Here is a 27,005-nt window from a genome sequence, read left to right as displayed (position 1 = left end):
CTCAACAAAACACCTCATGATCAATAATATAAAAGACACCTGACGGATCCAATATACTCAGTACAAACATTTGACCTTTCTCAATGCTAGAATAGGATCATTCACCAAAGAAATAAAATGCTTTCTTTGTACCATGCCAAGCTCTAAAAACAGATGAAAGGAACTCAAAGAAATATGAAGAGTCAAAGCTAAAGTTGTTTCATCAAAAATGTCTCAATAACCTTCCCTCAAAAATCAAATATTCAAGACTGGGCAATAACTGACAAGAATATTAACATCAAGTGATAGCTTCTTAAGTATGGGCCTAACCACTGTGGGCTTAACTGCTGGCGCCTTGCCCTCCTGAAAGTAAGCATTAATCAACCCCTTCACTGATGGATGCAAAACCTCTCCACAGGGTTTCCACAGAAAGGCAACAGATCCATCTCAGAAGCTATAGCCCAGAATTCCTTTGCCACACCAGAAAACTAGGGGAAATCCCACTGGTAATGGTGAATATGTCCCATCCTGTTTCGACACTATTCAGCTATTAAACTGTCAGAGACTGATTTTATAATCTGTAATAACTGTCTAAGAATACAATCATTTAACTCAGAGATTCATATCAATTATTAAAAATCAATCTGTCATCTCTAGCTATCAGATGTGAACACACTGCATGCTAGACTAGTTCACGTAATTGGATAACAAAACACTAATTTACTGTGCAACAAAAGCCAATGGTACTACAAACAATAGCTTGGTAATTTGTATAATGTTCCTCTAAACAGAGGAATCTTTTTCATCACCAACAATTTCAGACTACAGCAATAACTAATAATAATAGCAAGCACTTATATAGCACTTTTCATCAGTAGATCTCAAAGGCCTTTACAAAGGAGGTAAGTACCATCATCTCCATTTTATACATGGGGAAACAGCACAGAAGTGAAAAGACTTGCCCAATGTCATCGAGCAGTCTAGTGGTAGAGTTAGAAATAGAAACCAGGTTTCCTGAGTACCAGTCCAATGCTCTGTCCACTAAGCCAATTTATTTTTCACTATACCCACTTCCCCAAGCAGAAACTAAATATAAAAACATGTGTGTGTAATATATTTAGAACATTGGGATTTGGCCAGTTTTCTACAGAAACCAAGAGATTAAACAAATTGAAATAAAACACACTTTGCACAGTAGGTGGAACCTGAATGCCACTGGTATGCAAGTGCAAATGACAACTTCGGTTTTAGCTCTTATGCATGGACTTTGACAGGCATTTAGTCTCAAGGCCGTCCCTAGCTATTCTGTGGCCCTATGCAGCCCCCCAGTGGGGAGGAGGGGCAGGCCTCTGCGGCAGGGAGTGATGAGGCTGACCCCAGGCCTCCACGGGGCGGGGGAGGGGACAGGACTGGCTTGGGGGGTAGGGGGGAAACACCCCCAAGCACTCACCAGCGGCGCAGCTGGGGCCGGGTCGCTGCACTCCTGCCACTGGTGAGTGCAGCCCTGGCCCTGCTGCAGAGCTCAGGGAAGTGGGAGCGGGGCTGGAAAGGGGCAGGAAGAGGTGGGGCTGGGGTGGGGAAGAGGCGGGATGGGACAAAGCGGAGCAGGGGTGGGGGCCCTGGGGAAGAGCCAGAGCAGGGGCTGGAGCAGCACGCAGCTGCACAAGGCACCAGGAAATTTGGTGCCCCAAATTTCCTGGTGCCCTACGCAGCTGTGTACTTTGCGTATGGCTCAGGACAGCCCTGTTAGTCTGCAAATACTGATGCCTATTACAACTCTTAACACCACATGCCCCATACCTTAAGGCCAAACACCAACAAAATGTGTTTATCTTTTGAGCTATAGAAGTTCACTCATGGCATAGAAGCCTTGAAAAAATATCAGGGTAGATAGTCTTTTGATTTCTTACAAAGCACAACAGCTGAATGGGGTTCTTATGTCTGTATGGGTCAAGCAAGATGCATGTTCTTCTACATAAGAAGTAAACTTATCAGTATCCAAAGCAACTGAAAATTAAACCATTTACAATGGCCTGCATTAAGTCTCACATCAGAACATTCCATGTGTACTGCAGGCAATTTCCTGCCCACCGGGGTGAATTCCACTGAACACTGAACTCCTGTTAAAATAGATACTCCTGAGGAATGAGTGGAATTTTAAGGCTACCAGACTGAACAGCAGCCTGATAGCAAGATAATTCCAGGGGAAAGTCCACAACCACTTATGACGTTCCAGTGTTGGCTTCTGCTATGATTAGAGATGTCACAATCTAGCTTCTTAAATATCCAACTGTGTAGTGAATGTGACCCAGAAAACATGCTCCTCTTAGACAAGGACAGTAACTTTAGTGATACGACTAATTTGGTTTTATTTTGGGAGTCCGGAATAGCTCTCTCTTTCATTCCAGTGCAGCTACCAATGCCATAACATCCCCTTCTATTTAATTATGCTGATTTTCACAATTAGTTGCTTAACAACGTATACTACTTTTTAAAAGCAAATGTTTTTAAAGAAGTCAAGAAATGTATAAAAGACAAAAAAAACTGTGCTGCTTTCATTTTTTTAAAAGTGGGAAATTACCATAGGAGGAAAATAATTATTTGTATACTCTCACTTACAAACTACAGCAACACTTTCTGAAGTAATCAAAACCCAGTGCCAGTTATATTCAAATTAAAATGTTTAATGACTTTTTATAAACTGTAATATTTGAATTGCAGCTGAAAGAAAATAAAATAGCCACTTGAAAGAGTCGTGTATTTACTTTACCATGAAAAAACATAATTTTTTTTTTTACCAACTGACATACTTTTGAGAGTCAGACCGCAAAGTTGAATGGGAAGTGAATGGGAGCCCTGTGCCCAGAAAGAGGCCAAAATTTTGCTCCCATAGCATAAAACGAATGTTCTTAACAACTCACACAGCATTCTTTTACAATGTTAAATCACATAGCCTCCCCCGATTTCACTGACTACATATGGTCATTGAAAAGAGGGAGAATATTTCCTTCCATCCCCCACTAACAACAGTAGTACAAGATGCATATAATGCCTTTCATCCCAAAGTGCTTTACAAAGTGTATTATAAGACATTCCTAAGGTGTAGTCACCTCTGAGGTAGCTTTAAAAAAGAAACCACAATAAATATGTGCATCTGCCTTTATTTAGACTCCCTGGGCCAGATTCTCATCTTGTGTAAATTGTCATTACTGATGTCAACAGAGCTATGACAATTAACACCAGGTGCGGATCTGGCCCCCTCTGCGCAACCCTACTGACTTCAATGAGGTTGCACAGTTTAGAAGTTATATAGTAGTACCTTAATGTAAGGTAAAATGCAAGTTAATATGGTGTATTCACATCTTGATGCTCAGAGAATCATGCACATAAATTCCCACACTTTTAAATGAAAATATACCACACTGGCAGTATATTATACAGCATGATCATGTAGCAAAATCTTCCAGAGGACTTTCCTCTGCCAATAACTGAATTCCTCCTCATTGTCTTACTGTACGTTTAAATCCTCATCCCCATATTTTTTCCTTAGCTAGTTCCCCCAAGACACCCATGTCAAGCACATTTATTCACATATACAAATTACTTCAAACTGCCCTTTTAAAAGAGGCCAAACTAATTTCACATGATTCTCTAAATATACAGCTTCTATGACATCAAGAGATTGCTTCAAAAAGCCATGTGAGTAGCCCCAGTTTCCAGATTACCATGGTAAAGGTGTGCCAAAATCTTTTTCAAAGTACAATCCAATTAATCTCCATTTTATTTTATCATAGTAGCTTTTAGAGGAACATATCAAAAGTTTGCTCAGCTAGGAAAGACACATTTATCAATAGAAATAATAAAAGCTTAAAAAAGGATGTCTTTATCTTTATTTAACACATGAAACAAAATCACACTGACAATATGCTTCACTTTCCATTTTATCCATATTCCTTTTAAACAGACTAAAGCACTGCTGTTACATGCCAATGTGCTTTTAAGTGTTAACAGTTCTTTAACCATTTTTTAGACATCTTTTCTTAAGAATAGTATTTTACAGAGACATAATAAACCTTAAAGAATACCTGAGAGGTCTCGCCTGGGGATTGCCTGCTTCTACATATGGATGTAAATAATCCTTTATGTAGAGATCAGCAGCACTATTAGAATGGGTGCAAATGAGAATCCTGCTGGAATAAATGGTGCAAATAAAAAAGCAATGAAGAAACAGAAAACAATTCAAAGCAGTAGAATACAAAAAAAAGGGAACAGTGGCCATCTTCCTGCACATTTCCCTCAATGAAACTAGTCACTGGCCTAGCCCAAGTTTCATAATTCAATGACGCCCCTTAACTCACTTTTTCCAGATAGGAAAAGATTTAAACTTTAAATACAACTTTTTAAAAGTATTTTGTGATTATTAATCTAACCTAGATCTTAAATAAAACATAGCCTTTATTGTCTAACACACCCCACAGCTTTCCACATCAAGTGAATGGCATTTATTCTACATCATGCCAATTGTATTGATTTTTTTTCTAAATGGGAAAATATATTTTAAGACTAGAACATTACTTTCTTAATATCTATTCAAAACAATGATGGATGGGGTTTTTTTGAGATGGATGGAAATTCTGTACTGCTAACTTTCACTTACATTTAAGTAAAAAAAGAAGCATTTCATTTCTAATAAACTATGTTGCTCAGTCTCTCTCGTGTCCCAGCTCACCTAGTATCCTGCTGTTGGAGTATGTGCTTGACTGCCTGAGCCAGAGTGAACGTTTTGCCTGTCCCATAGGGACCGATGATAAGAACAGGAGGCAGTTGTATCGAAAGTGGAGTTGTGATAGCCAGAACAGCCTCTTTCTGCTTTGCATTTAGTCGAGGGTCCAACTGCTCATCCCATTGTCTGTACAAAGAAAGCAAGACTGTTTGTACAAGCAGCAGCAATCTAAAGTCAATTAGAAATAAAACTGTATAGCATATAAAAAAGACTTCAATTAAAAATACTACATGTTATCAACTGTATCATTTTGAGGCAGTTTAACAAAATCATACGATATTCCAACAACTAAACAACCACATGCTGTTATCACAAAGCTCTGTTAAAGTTCATGATAAATCAGTAAATTACTCAAAAGCAGACTAACCATTGCATGACTTACATTGGCTAAACTGATAATAATTAACCTCTGGAGTATACATTTTGGATACAGTGTACACTTCACCACCACAAAGACAATATAATTAAATGGACACACAAACTCCATCTTCTATTGTCATTAATCAGCCAAACAATACTTATTAACCATGTTTTCAGTAGAATTATGGATGGTGTCAATTTAAACAAGTCACCATTATATATGATGAAATACAGACATTCAAGCTTGGTATAGCTGAACTAAGAAGCACTGCAAAAAACAACACCGAGAACTTACAGCTACTCAGTTAATTGAAGGCTTTTCTTTACTATCGTTCTTTACCATAAGAAAAAAGCATCTGAAGTCTAAAAAAAAGTACTGGTACTATAACTGGGTTAAGGGTATCCGCATTTAAACAGGAAGTTACTTTAGGAAAGTTCCAATGAACATAAGAGGCTAAGGATTTCTATATGCAGTTTTTAATATTCTCACTGACAGATTTAAAAGTAGGTATACATAGTAAGAAACACCTGTCACTTTGCACATATGGCCATACTTTTGTAATGTGATCTGTCTTGCTACTTACATTATAATTCTTCTGGGCCTGGAAAACTTGTGTTGGGTAGTGGTATGGGGTAAAACCGAGAGGGAATTAACTGAATTCCTAACTCATAAGACTGCTATGAACAACTAGATGACTGAAGAACCTAAGAACTAGTGGAAAGATGATAGGATGTAAAAAATAGAAGAAAAACTACAGGCGAAGACAGTTTGAGTCAGTCAAGAAAAGATAACAGGCCAGTTCCTATGGTGTAAATTGTCATAACTCCACCGACTTCAGTTGATCTGCAATTATTTACACAAGTGAAGCATCTGCCTCCCCAGAGCATGTCAGAAAAATTCTGCACTAGAAAGATAAAGATATTGGGCCAAATTCACCTCTGACATGACTCTACTAACTTATATAAGATTTAGACCAAAGTAATTAAATCCTCCCTGAATAAAGATCCATAACACTTAGCCAACAGAAATCAAAGAAGTCTGATAAAAATGTGGACTACTTAACAAAATTACACCAACAAGAAAAAGTATTTTATAATGATATAAATGGATAAGATTACATGGGATTATTTAGGATGAAAGAAAAAATAAGGTCTTTGAACTGTAATTTTATATTTTGTTTAAAAACAGGAAAAAGCTTTAAAAATTAACTAAGAAAATAAGAAAAAACAATCAAAATGTTTCAAAATAAAGCCAGTCTTAATGACCATTTCACAGATAAACGAAAAGTTCCAGCATTACACTTACATACATATAATCAAAGCAGTAGGCGAAAGTTTGCTACGTAACAAATAGCTAAAAATGGATTACCCACCATACAAAACTATTTTCTCATGTTATAAATACTGATGTCACAAGTATGCTCTGATTTATGCTATCAAAGTATGCTGCCCTGGTATGCAAAAATAGAGCCATTTTCTTTCAGCTTCGTGTATCTTCACCAACAATAAATAGTCAGAAATCAGACGGAAAATGATATGATGCAACATTTGCTATTTTACAGCAATTCATGAAACCTTAACAATATTTTGAGAATAGTATCTTACAAACTGCATCAACAATTCAGTATTCAAGTCTCTCTTTAGACTGAATGCAAAAACTTTGAGCTGGATTACTGTCTCCATTAAGTGGCACACAGCATAGCATATCTTGAAATTTTCCTACTGTACAGGTGCAACAGCAGATTTTTTTCTTCTTATCTGTAAGTGGCAATGCACAACATGCCCTCAAAATTCAAATCTGGTCCCATTGTTTCATTCCCCGACCATCTCACAGGAGCTTTAGAGCCAATGTACCACAGAGATATAGGGAGAGATTTTTAAAGGCACAAGTGGCAGTTGAGCACCGAATTCCTACTGACTGAGAAATGGGTGCCTACATACTATGTATGTCTTTGAAAATGTCCTCCAATGTAAGAAACAATGAAAGTGTGCAGTGCTGGGGAAAGAAGCCAAAAACCAAAGTGTCAACGTGATTGTGTATGAATTCATACTAACACTCTTCCCACTCAGGAATAATTATTTTTTTCAAAAAAACATTTCTATAAAGGTACTCAAAACCTTCAGCTGTGATGATTTTTTTTGCTTAATTTGCAAAAATTAATTTTCTTCATTTATTTGCCAAAAAATTCATGGACTGTTATCTCTGGCAAATCAATGTTTAGTCAAAAAGTCCATTTAATAGCCTTTTTGAGACCCATGCTGCTTCACATCACTTCTAATTAATTTCACACTTTATCCTTCAGCTACTCTGGTTTTAGAGTTTACAAAATTTAATCTCTGAGATGGAGGACAAAAACTGTAATATCATTTTAAGTGAGAGACCGTTCATAAGCCCTGAGTCAGGAGCTGTGCTGTATTAGAATCATAAGTTTGGAATTATTATCAGGCAGTCAGGTCACTCTGTTGCTGATGATGATCTTTACAACAAAATGAAACAAATATACATTCTGAATGAAATATTTTATTACTATGTTCTGAATATAATTCACATTGTGCTGCATAGATATTGTTTTATTGGTAGAACTCATTTACATAGTGCTTGATGACAGGCAGCTTCTTGACATCAATAATGTTTCCAATATTTACTTATAGCAAATTTGTTAAACGTAATTAAATCATGTGTATATACTAGCAATATAAAGACTAACTTAAGAGCAAAACAGTAATTTAGTTTCTGTTACAGACAGCACAAAGATTCTTAACAAAAAATATGGAAAATGTAAAATTTTATCTTAATTACATTTCTGCCTTTTCTCTATCCTCGTCTCCCACATCCAGGCTTGTTGCTAAACCCTTTCTGTTCTTTATGGGCCTGAGCCAAAGCTCAGCTGAAGTCAATGGAAAGATTCCCTTGAATTTAGTAGGCTTTGTAGCCGGCTCACTCCAAAATCCATCCCTTTCTATCTCTAAAACTAAAGCCTTGGTCCCTGCACCAATCATCTCTCACCTGTGCTACTACAGCCACCCATTGTTTTCTGTTGTTTCCGCATTCTTCACATTACTGCACTCTAGTTTATCCAACAGGCTGCAACTAACATCATCTTCTTTGCCCAACGTTCTGGCCATGTCCTTCCCGTCCTTGAATCCCTGGGCGAGCTTCTGATCTACTCTCCATCACAATCACATTCTTCATTCTCGCCTTCAAGGTTCTGAACAACAACTCCCCTGTTCATGCTGAATACTATCAATTTGGCATGCCTCATCACTTCCCAGGTCTTAGTCTCACTAGAGTAACTTCATGACTTTTTTCACTTCTCCCCCTACACCTAGAATATCTACCATAATCCTTTGGTCCTATGCTCAGGGTCCAATTGACCACCATATCTGGAGTTGGGAAGGAATTTCCCCCCAGGTCAGATTGGCAGAGTCCCTGGGGGGGTTTTGCCTTCCTCTGCAGCATGGGGCGCAAGTCACTTTCAGGTTTAAACTAGTGTAAATGGTGGATTCTCTGTACCTTCAAGTCTTTAAATCATGATTTGAGGACTTCAGTAACTCAGCGAGAGGTTATGGGTCTACTACAGGAGTGGGTGGGCAAGATTCTGTGGCCTACAAGGTGTAATCATGAGACTAGAAGATCAAGATGGTCCCTTCCAGCCTTAAAGTCTATGAGCCACAAAGCTTCACTCTTGCCACCATCAGGTCCCTGCATAAAAGTCTCTTCTTTTAGTTATCATTCCCATTCTGACCTTGACTCTACCACTCCTGCACTTGAGCCAGATTTGGCTTCCTCAGAACTATTAATACAATCTACAGATTTTACATTTCAGAAAAGCAACCAACAAAATGAGGACACAGAAGATCTCACAACAGTTTGGCAGTGCGGTGCTGGTGCTTCCCATACTTACTATCACATCTTTGTTGGTCAGACACTGTGTGCCACATCTAACTCTGGGCCTGATCCTGAAAACTCACATAAGTAGTGCCATTACCAAGTTTATAGGACTACTCATACAAGCGCAAATTTGCAAGTTTAGGCCCGTATATTGTAAACCCCTTGGGACAGGAACCTGTACTTTTATTTCTCTATAAAGCACTATCCACACTTATAGCAGAGGGCTAAAGAAATAGGAAATAATAATAATATGCTTCAGTCTTCTAAATCTACGATGTAATTGTAGTACAGGTCTGCTTTGGGGAGAACAGGGAAAAGCGATCTACCAGTCATAATCCTACAAGAGTCTGTTTTCATTTTCTGTTTAAAGCAGTTCAACTCCCTTCCCTGAACCACCTTCAACATTAATGAAGAACAAAGATGTACCCTTAAACAGGAAGTGTATCTGAGACATCAGTTATAAGGAATTCAAAACAGAATTAACATACCAGCTTTGATATGCAAGTGTTTGTATTTTTGTACCTGTTGGGGCTCCAGGGTATGGTGGGAGTCATGCGGACATCTGGAAACAAAATACTGTTGTCCTTGATCCTGTCCAAGGCATAATGCATTTCACAGAGGGGTAAGCGATTTAACTGAAACTGAAGTTCAACCTACAGTACAAAATGAATGAATGAAGAGATGTACCAGAAAATATTTAATTAAGAGGACTCTTTTTACTTCAATTTTATCTTTCAACAAATTATACTGAACTTCAGAAAAACTCAAGCAAGCATCATGGGATCAAAAGATTAATAATAAAGTTAACTTGCTTAAGCCCATTTTGAACACTCACAGAGAAACAGATGATTTCTTTGTAGTATAATTTGTGTGTTTGACTACTATGAAAGGATTTCATTGTACTTTTAGAAATAATTCAGTAATCTCTTGCAGAACTAGAAAGGACTATCTTAGAAGCATATTTTTAAACTGTGTTTGAAAATATAAGCTGAAAAACAGGTTACAGAAACCTACTCTGGAACTTTGACCTGGTCAGAAATTTTCGTGGACCAGTAGATGGCCCTGTATGACATATTCCCAAGAGAGGCAAAACCCAAATACTCTCTGTACCCAATCAATCATTCTCAAAGTATAAATTTGTTGACTACATTGTACTACAAAGACTTCCAAGATACCTCACAATCTTTGCAAAGATGGATTTCTGAGATTAGTTGCATACTAATATAATCATGTTCTTTCTTTCCAATTACTGGTGTTTTCATGTTAATAAATAAAGAATGATGACAACAAAATCTTGATACAAAGCCAGAAATGGTAGCATAGCATGTTGGCATCTGTGATTAAACCCAGAATTAAGCAATGAATGGTAAAATGAATTTATACAATTGCATTACTAAAGAAGCAAAGATAAAGAGATACATTTTAAATTACAGAAATGGATAAAAGCCGCTTTTAAGGGGAAACAATTCATTAAAATGATCCACTCAGACTATAATCTACATAGCTTTAATTTTACATTTATTAATCTCTCCAGAAACAAATGGTCCTGATGAAAGTATTGAACACAAAATTAAATCTTGATTAAAACAGAAATCTATAAAAATAATTTTACACAAAACCACACTAACAGAAGAGAACAAATAAATCCATAGTTGCTGTGATTGTTACCCAATGTGGAAGCACAGCTTTTCATAGTATAGTAACAAGCAAATAGCCATGTAACCACTGTAGGACAGCTTCGGTTAGCATTTAGTGATTAGACAATAAGAGCATTCATGGGGGTTTACTACAAGATGTGTGTGTGTTGGCCAACATGACAACACTGATGGTCAACATATTTCAACCTATACAGAAGGGCACTCCTCAAGAAACATACTGACTGGAACATGCACTAATAACACTTGTACTTCTATGGCAACCTTCACTCAAGGAGCTGAAAGCACTTTACTAAAGTGGGTTAAGTACTTGCGAGGAAGTGGGAATGTTCTTGATGTGTTATGTGAATGCTGAGTGGGGAGTATTAACCTGGGAAGGTTGCAGGGGAGTTTTGCTGGGACGGCCTGCATTGGGGAAGGGAGCATACCTGAGCATGTAACCTGAGAACCCAGGAGGGGGGTTGGAGGCCAGGTAACACCTCTGCCCAGGGAAACTGGAAAAAGGACAAAGGCTGGGGGAGGAGCCGGGGGGAGGCTGAGTGAGAGGCTAGAGGGAGTTTCAGTTTGGAACTGGCTGGGAAATGGAGAGGAGTGCCCCAACCAACAGGGCTGTGGCCTCCCTGGGGGCCCCAGATGGACCTAACTAAAGGGGGTCCTGTTGTCTGTACTGGCAAAACCTGTTTTGGACTGTGTTCCTGTCGTCTAAATATATCTTCTGTTTTACTAGCTGGCCGAGAGTCATAGTGAATCGCAGGAAGCCAGAGGTGCCGGGCCTAGTCTCCCCCCACACTCCGTGACAGTACTACCTTCCCCATTTTACAGATGGGAAAATGGAGAGACTGAGAGATGACTTGCTCAAGACAGTACATCAAGTCTGCAGCAGAGCTGAAAACAGAAATTAGGGGTCAAACTTCGAGCTAAGGTACCCCAGTGTAAACCTGGAGAAATTCCACAGAGATCAATGGAGTCACTCTAAATTTATACCCATGCAACTACATTAGAAAATTTGGTCCCAGATCTATTAACTCTCAACCCCTGCTCTAACAACTCAATAATATTTGACCACCCTATTGCTTACTCTCTCTGCTATCAAATGGTAAATATTGTTACACCTGGTTAACAGCCAGGAAGTTCAACTGGCATCAATCAATCAGATGGCATTCTTAAAAATCTGTCTTTGCTGGAAGTTTCTCAAAAGCCCAAACTGAAAAGTCTAAAAATAAAGAAGTACCAGAAATTGAGACGATAACGTCATGTTCACCAATTAAGATAACATGGAATCTAAAAGTCTTACTATACTAAGTAAAAAACCCTCCTAATTGTTACATTAAAAATCCTTTGTGACAATCAAAACAGCAATTTGAGCACTAAAAAAAATTATCATTCCTCTGAATTAATAACATGCTATCTCATGTGGAATAAAAACCCAATCAAAACCAAACCTCAGAACTTCTCTAATGCAGCCATCAGCAACTAACAGTACAGTGTGACCTTATTGCTGTAACACTCATCCTTCATTAGCTGTTATATCCCAGTGTTAGCAATTGCTTGTGAAATCACTTCATAATTTAGGGCCCAATCTTGCAAACTCAACTGTCAACGTTTCAATTACTCCAATTTAGGGCATGCAAGCTTAGGCTCTTAACAATGAAAGCTCATTGGGGCTGGAATCTGTTGAATCTGTTTTAAGCACTACACTCTTGTAGGGCAATATGTGAATAGTAATATGAACAATACCAATATTTACTAAAAAAGCCAAATCCCACCCTGGTTTTAGTGGTGTAAGTCTACTAAAGGCAATAGAGCAGTGCCTACTTACACTAGGGCTGAATTTGGCCCAAAAGTTGGAAACCTCTTAAAAATCAATATAAAGGCTTTTAATATTCCTCCCTATTGTTTATTTGTATGCAAAAATCTAAAGCCAACCATCCAAAAGAGATAAAGGTGACATTAAAGCTACATAGCATTCACTATGGAGTTCACTAAGCAAGGCAAACGCAACAGCTAAAAATGATTTTCAGAAGTTACTTGACTAAGGAATCTCTTTTTCCATAGCCCTGGTTAATTTAAGATGGGAGCCTACCAAGTGCTATATATTATATACATTTTACATTTACAAATATACATTTAATATACTTTTAATTTTAACATACATTTTACAAATAGTAATACAAATATTTGGATGTTGCATTATTCTGGGGGATGTTTATGTTATTTTCTGAACCAGTCACTGGATAAATCTCATAACCAGGTGTACAGAAACTATGCTCTAAACAGGCACGGAAGAACTTGGTATGATGAAACTAGGGTGTTATTTAATATTTGTATTGAAACACATCTAGACACACAATGAAAAGGACACATACTTTTGGTGCACAACTCAAGCTTCTGCCTTGACATGTTCTTTCCTTCTCAGTGATCTTGCATCATAATTTGTCAGATCATTCCCCCTCTAGTTATCAGTGTATAGACTTCCCCTCTGAACACCACACGGCTGTGACAGAGGCAGGGAAGCATGCCATGCTGTGATGCTAGCACTGTGGGGAGAGGGAAATGTGTTTCTCCCCTGGACGGGTGGCATGCTGCTCTTGCTCAGCACACAGAAGCGCAAAGCCTGCTCTGCTAGTTTTTTCATCAGTGCGAGAAGAGGAAAGAGCGGGAAGGCCTAAGTAAGATTGCAGAATGCTTAAACACAATGTGCCTCCAAGCAGCACGCTGCAGTGCAACAACCACATACCTCAGCAGGGAAACCATGTAATTTACTGGAGTTCCTCCTTAGAGTTCGTTAGTTTTCCACAGGCCCTGCTCCTCCAACTCAGTCCCATCTTCACTGTACCAGGACCCCTCTGAGCCCCAGAGCCTTTTCATTGCTCTTCCTCCAAATCATTACCAGCATCCATCAGACCCAGTCTTCCAAAATCCTCACCTCAATCAACATCATCTTCCCATCATCCGTGGTTCTCCAGCTCAGGTCCCCACAGCCCTCCAAGATGTACATCTCTCCCCACATTCTACTTAGCACCAGCAGCCAAAGTCCTAGCCCCCACCCCATGAGGTTCAGCACTACCTGTTGTTCTCCTTTCCCCTCACCTTCACATAGAGTGGGCATAACCTAATCCTTTATGGTAGCATTCTTAAACCTAAGCACAGATTCCATATGGGAAGATGGGGCATTGGTGCCTAGCTCAATAAATTCCTTTGAAATTCCCATTTTAAGTGTCCTGACCAACACTACACAGAGAGTCAGTGGCAGAGGAAGAAAAAGATTCTAAGATTTCTGGCTCCCAGGCCTGTGCTCTAACCACTATGCAATACCACTCCCTTCATGATCTCTAAAGAGTATGAGAGATGTCAGCAATGCATGAAGAGAGGTTACAATTCATTGGTCTCTAAAAAGTTTCTGTAATATTAAAGAGGCAATGTCAAGTTAAATTTTAACAACTGACTAGTTTTTTAAAATTCATGTTTCAGTGGAGTCCCCTTCAAACAGTTTGTCCTGAATTTTTTCTTTTTTATCTTTTAATAAAAATATTGCAGGAGTTTTTCTTCTCCCCGTGGATGGTTAGAAGAGTCTTCCTAATAAATGACCATGACCCCAACCTTGCAATTGGGGTTACACAGGAACAAGGCTCTGCCAGTGCAAGCCTGGTGCTTTTAATGGAAAAACAGCTAAGCTGACTATACGCAAAGTGCTGTCAAATGCACAAAGTAAACAAACAGGAAGAGTCTTTTTTTACTACTACTTTCAGTTATAGCCATCTTACGTGTCCACTTAGCTGTAGTACCTAAACAATTTTCAGATGGAAATGTGATTTGATGTTGGCAATGTCCCTATAACAGCCCTTTCTAGGAATCTGAGTTAATGTTAAACATCTCTTACTAGCTGTATGTACTTCGCCATTATACCTTACAATAAGTGTAGAGGTTTTTCGTCTAATTCGGATTAACTCATTCTGTTAGACATGCTATTTTGTGAAGTACTGACTGATACCATCTGGGAAGGAGTGGCGTATGACCTGAATTATCTTTCTTCATTCCACAACAAGAGAATAGTGGGAACAGATTTATAGTTCCACTCCCAGTTAACAGAAAATGACATAGGACCGTGTGGGCCACTAAAGAAAATTGTCCTGATGTAGCCTACAGACGGCTGGGCACCAAAAGGAGCAGAGATCAAGAAAAAAGAGCAGTTCTCCCTGGACAACAGTTATTTCCATTGCACCTCTGTAAAGGATGCACTTGATAAAATCAAAACTGCAAACATATTAAAAAGCCTCCATTACCTGAGAAGCAGGGCACCAGGAAAAATGCATGATCAGGGAGATTTTTTTTACCATGGATTACTGGAAGAGATAGGAACCAAACTATATACTTTATCCAAAGACCATAGCAATAAGACAGATTTGGCCAACATTTAAAATGAAACATGAAATCCTGGCTCCATTGAAGTCAATGGCAAAACTCCTATTGACTTCAGTTAATCCAGTGTGTATCCAAAGTATATGGGATCAGATCCTGAGTTCCCTATTAATGTTTCACTCAGTTGTCAATCAGTCCTTGCACTGAAGAACTCTCACTGAAAATCAAGACTAATTAAAAACTATATAAAAAGCATTAGGATTTGACCATTGGTTCTCTAACAGATTTACACAGCATTACACTTCTTTGTAATAGGACCCAATTCTCATTCTAGGATATTGGAATCCTAAAATGACAGATCTTAACAGCTCATCCTAGATGAGTTTCATAAGAAGTTTTAAAAGAAAAAAAAAAAGTCAAAGTTACTAAAAGCCCCAACTCATTTTCTATTCCAGTGGAGTTTACAGATAGAGTCAGTTAGTGGCTTTAATTATTGTTTTAAGAAAACAATCACTAACCACACTCAGCATGATACAAGTCTTGTAGACTAATTATCCAGGTTAAATGAAGACATTAAGATTCTTGCATATGTTTCACAAAACAAAGTGAATGGAAGGTGACATGCCCTCTGCAAAAATGGATTTATTTCAATCAATTTCAGTGGCCTTAATTTGAGATTATTTCTGTTAGGTAGCAGGGTCAATCCCCTTATCTCCACCAGGGAGACACAGGGAGGGGGGAATTATTTGATTTTTGTCAACTAGAGTTTATTCTTCCATATTCTACAGCAGGATGTATTTACATTACCTGAACTATCTTGTCCATAAACCCCATAAGACTATTTAAGGCCAAGCCTTCTATTTCGGTCCATTTCATGCTGATTGCAGAGTAAACAAAGTACTGACCCTATCTCCAATACTGTTTGTCTTGGCAATGGTGCTGTAAATCTTAACTTTGTGATGGGATTCCTCCATTAAAGACATCTGGGCTAGGGAAAATAAGAGTCTCCCTTTTACACAGACATCTGTCTGCATTTTCATTTTAGTTTCTGTTATTCAACTGAATAATTTCTTCACCTAATGGACAGTTTCTCCAAAGCCTACCAAGACACTGGGCTTAGTATAAGTCTAAAAAAGACTGACAATGTGCCAAGGAGTTCAGGAAGCACCCTCCATCAAGATCAACAACTATGAACTTGAAGAGGTGAACAAGTTCACATACCTGGGGTCCACTATCACATTCAACCTTTCATTTGAAACAGAACTCAACATCTGCATTGGAAAAGCCACCACAACAATGTCTAGACTGTGCAAGAGGGTATGGCAAAACAACAAACTGACAGAACTCACAAAGAGCTGTGTGTATCGTGCATAGGTTATCAGCACACTTTTGTAGGGGACTGAGACAGGGACCTTATAATCTCACCTGGAAAAGGGGCTCAACAGCTTTCATATGTGTTGCCTTCATGAAATCTTTTGTATTTCCTGAAGGGAAAGAGTCATCAACACTGAGGTGCTCAAACAGGCCAGCATACCCAGCATCCAAACATTACTCAAACAGAGATGCCTTCACTGGCTTGGGCATGTGTGCCGAATGAATGATGGGCGCATCCCAAAGGACATCCTCTATGGCAAATTATCAGTCAGAAAGAGAAAGAATGGTAATTTACCAGACAGTAAGCAATTCTTTGAGATATTGCCATCGGTGTGGATCCTTCTACATGTGCATACATAACACATGCACACAAGATCAGATTTGTTCTCTATAATATCAGTGTCGGGGCCGCACACATGTGCCTTCCCATACTTCCACACAAGGTGATAAAGGGCAGAGTAGCTCCAAAAGTTCCCTCACAAGTCAAAGCCCATGGCAGCTTGGATGGAGGGCAGGTCATGGGATTCACACTGGTTGCAACATCTCGAAGAACACAGTTACTGTAGGATAAGTAACCGTTCTTTCTTCTTAGAAAATGTGTCAGTTTGAAACCTGCTATAGGCAAGGGGCAAGTAGTATCCCCTCAGGATGTTGGGAAGAGGAGTTTCAGCTATGTCAGTCTAATAGTCATTCGAGTACTGCTCTCCCACATCTGGCATCCAAGCCCAATGCATAATGCTTGACAAAGGTCAGTGGATTACTCCACGTCATCGCTTTGTAGATCTTGGAAACTCTCACATTTCTGAAGCAGGAGGAGGATGTTGCTTGAGGTCTGGTTGAGTGCGTCTTGATATTCAGCAGTAAAGGAACACCAGCCAATGGATGATGCAGCACAATAGCAAGAAGATGGTCTTCAGAGAGAGGTTGTGCAGGGAGCAGTCTCACAGAGAGGCTCCATGAGTCTCAGGAGAACAAATGAGGACCCAGGCAGGAGTAGGTTCTCTGTCCAGTGAGTATGTATGTTAATAGCCCACTGAGAAATGTTGACGCCGTGGGATGAGAAAAGACTAAGCATGATTGTACAGATTGATGACAAGCTGAGAATGCAAGCTAAACCTTAACAGAGCTGAACAAGAGGCTGGTCTGTTTTAAGTGTAATAAGTAGTGGAGGTTCTGATGCATCAAAGCCTGGACTGAGTCCACACCATGCTTGGCAGCCCATATCAAGAACCTCTTTTATTTACATGAATATATTCTTCCAGCAAAGGTTTCCCTGCTATTTATCATGAGCCAAAGCCATCATCATGGGTAGGGTATAGGAGCAGGAATCTGGAGCAAGGCAGAAAAACAGGTCCCGGAAATAAACAGGGGTCTGGGATGAGGAAAGCAAGAACCAGGATCAGGCTGGGAGGAAGAAACCAGGACTCAGGCAAGTAGGCAGGACCATACCAGCAGGCAGCCAGGGATTCACCTAGATGGTCAGACAACTTCCTGTGCCTCTTCATGGGTGGGACTCTTTGTGAGCTAGAGCTGCGCTAGCCCCCTTCTCCACTGGTTCAGAATTGCTGCTGGGTGGCAGCCATGGTCTGACCGCTGCTTGGGGACCCATGGGCCCAGGTTCAAGGCCTGCAATCCTTCACGGAGGGTTTACACTGCAGTATAAGGTTAGCAGTTGGCACAAAGGGCCTTGCCTCACCGTACCTGGGAGCCATTGATCAAATTTTCCACAACTTTTTTTGTTTGTTTTTTTAAGGAACATGCTTTATGATAAATAGTGAAGATAAGATAGCCAAATAGGCTGAAAGACCAGTTACGGGTCTCTGACGAGAGCAGTAGGTTGCACCTGCTGGATTCTACCTCACTGCCCCAGGCAGTAAGAGGGAACTGAAGTAGGGTCACAACCTTTATGCCATAACACAAAGAGGCAAAGGGCACATGCATGGCCCCAACAGACATTGCTAGTAGAAACAAAATCTAAGAGTCACGTGCATTTACAGAAGGATCCACACTGACACATACTCAAAAACCAGACAATACGAAGCCCAGGGGGCCACGAGGAGAGACTGCAGAGAAAGGGAGAGTAATCAGACAGGCAAAAGGCAGCAGGTCTATCAAGAAAACAGGAATAGAGAAATATCGCAGGTAGGTGTCAAAAGTGGAAAGAACACCTATGCCCCACCACAGACACAAACCCATGAAAATAAAGATGAAGCCAGAGGCTCTGCAGAACAAAAGTCCATACTCCGGCACAAAAATGGCTTAGTGTTTGAACTGGAGTTCAAAAACCTGTCTTCTTAGCTCTCAAGCTGTATCCTTGAAAACATGAAGACACACAAGCTAAGATTTGCACAGGATGCTTAACCATATCAGAACAAGTTTTATATCAGAAATGAGTCTCATTAAAATATATTTTTACTCTAACAGTATTAAAATATTAATTCTATTACATATAAAAATCAAATATAAACATAAAATTTTAATCTGAAATTCTCCTTGCTAGATTTTCTGCATATAACAAGGAATAAAAAATTCCTATTAATATCTTTCTAGTCCTTAGGCATGTAATTACTTTAGGAGGGAAAACGGTAGCACCAATTCCTCCTACAGCAAGACTCTTCCATTCAAACATACCTGCATTTCACAATCTGCTCGAAGATTAAGTTCTTCGCAGCATTCCCTGGATACTCTCAAGAAGATATAATCCTTTGTTTTCTCTTCAATAGCTGCTTCATAAACCTTCTCTTTGGTTCCTTGGGTCTGTACTGACTTCTCTTTAGTGACTGGCAATAAATAAACAGCATTGACTTTGGTCATCACCAGCCGTCCAGCCAAAGTGTCTTCAGAAAGCGTTTCAGTGAGCTTAAAGCGGCCAAAAAGTTGTCCATTTTGGGCATATTTTGCACCTCCGGAAACACCAGTGAGCATGAAGCTTGCTACAATCTGCAATTGCACTTTTATGTTGAACCTAAATCAGAAAGTATAAAGTTAGTTCAGAAAAAGGATCTGATTTTAGAAATCAGGAGACAATGTTAATCAAATAAAAAATGCCTCCAAGTTCAGAGACACCACACATTCAGGAACCAACCCTATTTCCTTTACACTGAGTAATACCTTCTTTCACAGCAGTTCACTGGGACTGTGTACGTAACTTTTCATTGTGAATAAGGGGGGCAGAATCTGGACTTGTGAAAGAGAAGTTTAATCACAGTACTGTAGAACATTCAAGAACGTTGTGCCTCCATTCAGAAAGGCAGCTACAAATTCTGTTGATAAGAGAAAAATTCCCCTGCAAGTAGCTGCTCTGTCTGTAATGGCAGGTATGGCGGCTTTTTAAATGTTATTTAAGGGCAACATGTCCTTTAAGGGTAACAAATACTCCATTTATTCAGAATGGAAAAGAGATCCTCAGAGTTTCTTCTTTTGACAAGTAAATCTGATCCATGATTCTAAAACCCCACTACAAGCAAAGTGACAATGAGGTAAAGAAACTCTATAAAGGATAACACAATTGAGATATTCTTTGCCATTGTTAAATTTATTCATTACAAAACAAATTTATTCATTACAAAACTCAAATTATATCTATATATTAAATAAATTAGTAAAGCTATAAAAAAGTGTAAATATACATTACTTTGGTGAAGGAAAACAATATATAATAAAACGAAGGAATGCAATTGTAAACAAATGAAGTAACTCAACAGTACAAAAACATCTGAGGAAAACAGTGTCTAGTTTGCTTCTGAATGGAATGTAACTAACATCGAAGTGTGGTTACAAGCAGTAACATCGCTGAAGGTTTTAAAAAGACGCTCTAAATAGACAGAACCAAATCCTGCAATTTTTACTAAGGGAAAATTCTGCCCGAAGTCAATGAGAGTTTTACATGAGTAACATCTGCAGCATTTTTCTCGCAGCAATGAAAAGTTATTTTAATATCTTGTAAACTTATGAGATATTCATGAATTGACTACATCGTATTCTTTAAGGACATATACACAGGTCCAGAACAGAATACAGTTTCTATTCATTCTGTACATCCTGTTCTAGGTGTTGATCAGAGAAGGCAGGCTGCCATCTTGAGAGGAGCAAAGGGCTATTATACCCTCATAGTTTAACAGATTCTTTTAAAACTTTATGAAATTAGAAGCAATGACCAATAAATAATGAGAATGGATCTATTTTAAATGAAGGATTAATATCTAACATATCACATGTCTAATCACATAGGGCATCTGTGCACAAAGCTCCCACTGGCAGTGAGTTCTTTCTGCTCTAACATTTAGTCATGACTACCCACAATGCATTTACAGTAGAAGTAGCAAATCCACTCTTTGTATTTACACTTCTCAAAAAAGTCATATATATTAAAGATAAAAATAACGTATTAGCCTGTCTTGTCCTTTCCTTTTCTAAAGGACAACGATACAATACATTTTCTAGTTCTTTCTTCATTCTGGTTTCTAAATGTGCCAAGTAATGGAGCTTCAGCCATTCCCATGGAAGTGTATTACGAACACTCATATCTGTCTCAATGTCAGCAAGTTTAACCTAATATTTTGTAATGAGTTACTGGGGAATACATCAATGAAAGTAGAAGGGATGCAGAATATATTGCTTTCCACTACAATGAGCAGTGATCTTTTTATCATGTGAAATGGAGAACTTTCTATTGTTGTGTGTTGTCTCCATATGATGCTGATGTTGTTTCCACACTATGCTAACTTGTTCAATCCATTCAGCTTCCTTCCAACCATTCCTGGTAAACTATTAAAAGTGCATATGTAATACTATTTAATCCATTGTAAAAGAAAATATTTACTACAATGTATCACAGTCCCAAACTAGTAGCAAAATCAAACCAGTTTCAATTCTCGTCTGTGCATGTTAAATGCCTATTAAACCCATGAAAGATTTTTTTTTCCACATCTGATAAATCTTTTTGCTTAAATGAAAGCTGCAAGTCTGTCTCCTTGTGGTGGTATTTCATTCTCTGTATAACATGTATACTAAGACACACAAACATCCCTGCCAAATAAGCAATGCAATGAACTAAGATGATTTTTTCATCATCAGTATACTTAAGATCACTGTAATAGCTACCAGGGAATTTGCAGTAAAAATGATCATTTAGTTTACCTCAAAGCATGAATTCAGCAGACCATGACTGAAATTAAAATAAATTCCTTCCACTTTCTAAAAGCATTTAGGAAAAAGATTGCAAGACTTTTTCCTTGTCAACTGACAATATATAATTCGGAATTCTCTATTAGTCAGTTACAGATGTTAATTCCAGATGACCGCTGCAATATTGTGTTAAATGTAGATAAACCTCAGTAATGTTTAAAATCTCATTATTAGTCAGATATCAGGTGGCAGTATTAATGTTTTTATTTAATCACAGCTTTTGCTAACTTGAATCAATTTAAAACAGTCCATGTTATTACACATATATTAGCTGAATAACTATATTACTCCTATTCTGAGACATGCCACTCTTTACAGCATCATCTTAAGTGGCTACACTGGTTCTAGTCTACTGATTAGAACCTTCTTCTCCAGATTATTAAATTATTTCCATTGACTAGGGAGACACCCTCGGGTGAGTTATTCAACTACCAAATCCTCTAGTACTCAAGCACTACACTTCCTTCATTCACTCCCCCTTTCCTTCTTAGATTGAACATGAGCACACTCCATGTTCATGCTTAAGATTTAACTAGATGAACCTCACTCCCTAAGCAAAAGATCTGAATCAGACCAATTAAAAATATCATTTTGGACTTGCATTGCACTTTCCTAAGTTTGTTTCTATAAACGGATGAATTAAGCCTCTGAACATCCCTGTAAAGTCAGGAAGTATTTTACAGATTGTGAAACCAAGGCACAAGGAGGTTAACTGCCACATTTTTTTTTAAGTGACCTCTAATTTTGAGTGTTCAACTTTAAACACCAAGGGCCTGATTTTCAGAAGGGATGAACTGAAGTTCCTGACTTCAACTGTTGACCTGGACAGTCAGGACTTCTGAAAATTAGGTCACAGGTGTCTAAAGTTAGGCACACAAGAATGGAGCACCGAAAATTAAAGGTCACGTTTGAAAGAGCAAGCCTTAGCCATCTGCCCAATTTAACACTCCAAATCAGGGGTGAAGGCAGCAACACAACCCAGGTTTCTTGCCTCCCAGTCCAATGCTCCCTATCCTAGTGTATTAATTACTAAGCCACTGTAATGTTCATAGCTACCATTTGCTTTACTGTAGGTTCTTTCAAAAAGTACATCATGGTGCTTTTCTAAGAGGAAATAAACTCCTTAGTCTCCCAAACAACTTACCAAAAAAAATTTTAAAAAATAAAAATTTTTTTGAGGTTTCTCTCATATTTGACATCATTTTTCTGGATTACACAATGGATGCTTTCACACTAACACTTAAAGATCTGATGTTCAGCTAATCAGAAATGCAAGTCCAATTAACACTTTTTAGTGTGCTCTCGCATAAACACTTTACCACAAAAGCCATAATTAATTTTTGAGAGTTCTTATACTGTAAATTCAAGCTTTGTGTAATTTTAGAAATACTTCTTCACTGAGAAATGAACTCTCAGGTGGTGAGAAAAACTAAGTTTGAGTTTAATTTGAAACTTCAGCTGTCTTAGTCATCATGCCACCTCAAAACTTTTGTAGTGTTTGATTTACTTCTTTCTCAGATTTTTCTGGGCAGCATGAAGCTGGAGACAAGAAGAGTAAAAACGAACAGGGAAAATCTATCAGTCAAAACCTCAGCAAATCTGCCCTCTGCCCAATATTCCAACCTTCCTAGCAATGTTATAAAATTTCAACATAATTATGCTTGTATTTCTAATTAGCTAGGGAAAAGGTTATTGTCTATATTTACATCACAAAAGTTTAAGACTTACCAGATCATTAGCCCATCCACTGCCAATGCAGACTATAGCCCCCCAAAAGACCAAATATCCCATACAGAATATGGCTCTGTGTGCCAGTTTTTTATGTTCTCTGTATGTATATATCCTTACTATATGTTCCATTCTATGCATCTGATGAAGTGAAGCTCACCAAGACCTTCCCAACCCCACCAGACTCCCTTTGACAGTCAATTAAAGATGCTTTACCAATGCCATCGCAACCTCTTCCACATGACACCTTTCAGCACTTGTCCTTTGGCCCTCCAAGGAAAGCCTGGGACAAGCACTGCAATTTGCAGTGTGCCTCAAAGGTAAAAAAAAAAAAAAAAAAAAAAAAAAGGAAAAAAAGAGCCAGGCTCAAAATCAAGGCTAGGAACAAGAACCAGAGTGCTGAATCCTTCACCAAGAAGGCCTGCAAACAACACCCTCCTGCTTATAGTGAGGGCTGTTAGCTCAAGTGCTGAAAATGACCACATCCGCTATAGTAGGGGTCGGCAACCTTTCAGAAGTGGTGTGCCGAGCCTTCAGTTATTCACTCTAATTTAAGGTTTCGCGCGCCAGTAATACATTTTAACATTTTTAGAAGGTCTCTTTCGATAAGTCTATATTCTATAACTAAACTATTGTTGTATGTAAAGTAAATAAGGTTTTTTAAATGTTTAAGAAGCTTCATTTAAAATTAAATTAAAATGCAGAGCCCCCCTGGACCAGTGGCCAGGACCCGGGCAGTGTGAGTGCCACTGAAAATCAGCTCGTGTGCTGCCTTTGGCACACGAGCCATAAGTTGCCTACCCCTGTGCTATAGGATCACAAGGAGAGAGGCAGTCTTGCAGGTAGGCAGAAACAAACCATTTAGGGCATCATAGATCAAAACCAACACTTGACCTGAAAATCAACAGGCAGCCAGTGCAGATTTTGGAGTATGGATTATGTGCTCCAAGAGGGAAACTCTGCTTAATAATAATCAGTGGGCTCAATTCTACACCGGCTGCAGCTTCCAAAAGGCTTCTGCATATAGGCCTATGCAGAGCACACTGCATAATCCACCTTTGCTGAAAAAATGCCCATGTGCACACAAACAGGTGCATTCTGAGCTCAAAATTGGAGGTGTCACTACTGAAAAATTAGCCCGAAGGGCAACATTTGATTTAAAGCAAGAACCACCAGGAAGCTGGTGATTCTACTGTATCATCAATTCACCAAGTTGTATCTAAGTATTGCAGGGGTCTCGATACAGCAGGTATGGTGTTACTTGTTGCATATGAAGCCATAAAGTGGCCTCAGGTTTTAACCTCTGCTCTGCATTTTCCTGTGCATGTTCAGGCCTATAGCATCATTTTCAAATCATGTACACCGCCACCTTCTAAACAGGATCAATTAGGGGCTGATGAAAGTGAGGAACCAGCAGTACTGGTTAACCCAACAATGCTCTGCAACCATGGACTGCAAATTATTCCAGTCCTGGACCTCTCTTGAGACACTCTGTTGACAATCAGCTGTTTTATGATCTGTACAAATATCTGCTAGAAGCTAGCAAGATCCACAACAATCACCACTTGTGACCTAAGGCACATGGGATCACAGGTATGTAGAAGTTTGACCCAGTGTATTAAAATGGGTTGACTATAACATAATTTAATTAAAAGAAGAAGATTTCTATCATCAATTCTACCAAACAGAAGACACTTAAAAAACATGTATAGAACTTATGTTTATTAATCCACTTAACAGAAAGTCATGCAATAGCAATAATTTATTGCAGTACCAAATTATCCAAAAGTGAAGCATCATGTATTGGAATGTACTCATTATTCCATCATTTGTACATGCAAGCTGCTCTTTTGTCTTCCATTAGATGTTGGCAACGTAATTTTCAACATGAATATTAACATAGTAAAAACATTATTTATTTGTTGTTTGTATCACTGTTTTCTCTAAGTCTGATCTTGGTTTAAAAAGCCTTGAAAGATAAACCGCCATAAAAATATGTGTGATGGAGGTCAGCAAGGGGGAATCTGTTAGTTTGCTTAAAACAACATCATGTAGAAGCAAATTTTTTGTATGTTAAATTCCAGCTCCCCAAGGGAGGAGAGCTATGACCAGGTATATTCAGCTAACTGGTTCAAGTTTACTATCACTTTTACCAGATAAGAAATCAAAATGAATAGATACTATTTTCCTGCTTCAAAAAAGTCTCCTTCAATAATAGTACATATTATTAATATTCTTAAATGACCACTGCATAATTCGATTAAACTCCTGACTACGTCCGGAGGCACAGTGCTCTTCAGAAGGCATTGTTGTATTGGTAAATACAAGATTTTACTTGCTACCACATCAAGTTAAGGGGGAAATGATGCCAATAAGAGTTCTTGATCTAGGGGTATGTCACCTTAAAAGATTTTCATACCATACAAGTGAAGGTGAGATCATTAATCACGAATGTCAAAATAGAAAAATGGTCTAATATAGCACAACTATGAGCCTGGAACGTGTACCTTATTTTCCCACCTGCATCCTTCTCATATGTCTAATGGTGCTGGACAGCACATAAATAACGACAAAGAATATTTCTGACACAAAAAAATAGAGTCTATGTTCTGTGCCAGTCTTACACTTGTAAAGCTATTACTCAGTCTGCCTGTTTAGCAAATAGTAGGTAAAGCATCAGTTCTCCAAAGCAGTTTCTAGATGTATATGTGTGCAACAGAAATCAGGATCTGGCCCACCATGACCTGAGGAGGATTCAAAAGTTTTCTTAAACCTGCAATCATCTATAGAGAAGAACGGTAATATTTTTCTCTTCTGAAACCCCTTTTATTTGAAGATGTCACAGATAACTGAACTGTAACAGACTCTCTTTTTTGGCAAGGGAACAGAAACATTCTAAATTGTCCCTACTATCCTCAACATTGTTTTGTATTTGGGAAGCTATAAGAAGGAAAAAAACTAACCTTAGGCCCCTAGGAAAATACAGTACATATGAGGTTAGTGTGTCTAACCCTAACCAAAGGTTAATGAAGACATCTCTTTATCTTCACAGCCATTTATTTCTACAGTATATATTTCCATTCTCCTCTAAGAAGAGGTAAGATTTCAAGACTCATATCCACTCTTAATTTATTTTAAAGATGTGAGAAGGTTTAATGGCTAAACTGTTAGCCCTTTCAAGACCAGTCAGAGAAGTGCAATTACAATGAAAGGGTGACATCCTAATTATTTTTACTAGAACAGCAATAGTCATTTAAGACAGAATTTTGTAAAAGTATTACTTACTTGCTGACTTCCTTATACTGTGCTATTTCCTCAATATAAAGGAGGTCATGCAACCGTGACTGATAGTTGGTCTTGGTCAATGATTTGTCCAGGACAGACTGTGTAAACAGCTGGTCAGCAGATAGAGGAATTTGGTATCTGATAAGAAGGCTCTTCTCCAATTCAGTAGTTTCATTAGGCTCAAAATCTACAATAGTCTTAGAAGTAGAATCCCAACGCTTAGCTGTAGTTAGTAACTGTTGCCGTGCATGCATCAGGTATTCAAGATCTGCATGTGGAGATACAAACAGGGACAAGAATTCAGTTCAAATTCTCCAAGATAATTTTCCACACTTTGATCACATGTAAATGACATATATAAGTGGGAAATGTTAGTTTTTCCCCACCATAGCTTATTCATGTA

The 27,005-nt window shown here is 38.5% G+C and overlaps 1 protein-coding gene across 5 annotated transcripts in view; it reads right to left on the bottom strand.

Annotated features, from left to right (window-relative positions):
* The window catches only part of HELZ (helicase with zinc finger), a 143,207-nt gene that overhangs the window by 68,017 nt on the left and 48,185 nt on the right, over positions 1–27,005 (bottom strand). For 4 of the 5 annotated variants that reach the window (XM_039501481.1, XM_039501480.1, XM_039501484.1 and 1 more), the window contains 5 exons: positions 26,603–26,870; positions 19,034–19,367; positions 9,537–9,667; positions 4,709–4,888; positions 4,065–4,169 (listed from right to left, as the gene is read on the bottom strand). In XM_039501481.1, coding sequence (XP_039357415.1) covers positions 4,065–4,169; positions 4,709–4,888; positions 9,537–9,667; positions 19,034–19,367; positions 26,603–26,870 — 1,018 coding nt within the window. The remainder of the gene's footprint in view (positions 1–4,064; positions 4,170–4,708; positions 4,889–9,536; positions 9,668–19,033; positions 19,368–26,602; positions 26,871–27,005) is intronic. The other variant, XM_039501483.1, reaches the window with a different exon arrangement.

This window comes from Mauremys reevesii, linkage group 15 (genome assembly GCF_016161935.1).
Source record: "Mauremys reevesii isolate NIE-2019 linkage group 15, ASM1616193v1, whole genome shotgun sequence".
Lineage (NCBI taxonomy): Eukaryota > Metazoa > Chordata > Testudines > Geoemydidae > Mauremys > Mauremys reevesii.
This window is presented reverse-complemented; position numbering and strand designations above follow the sequence as displayed.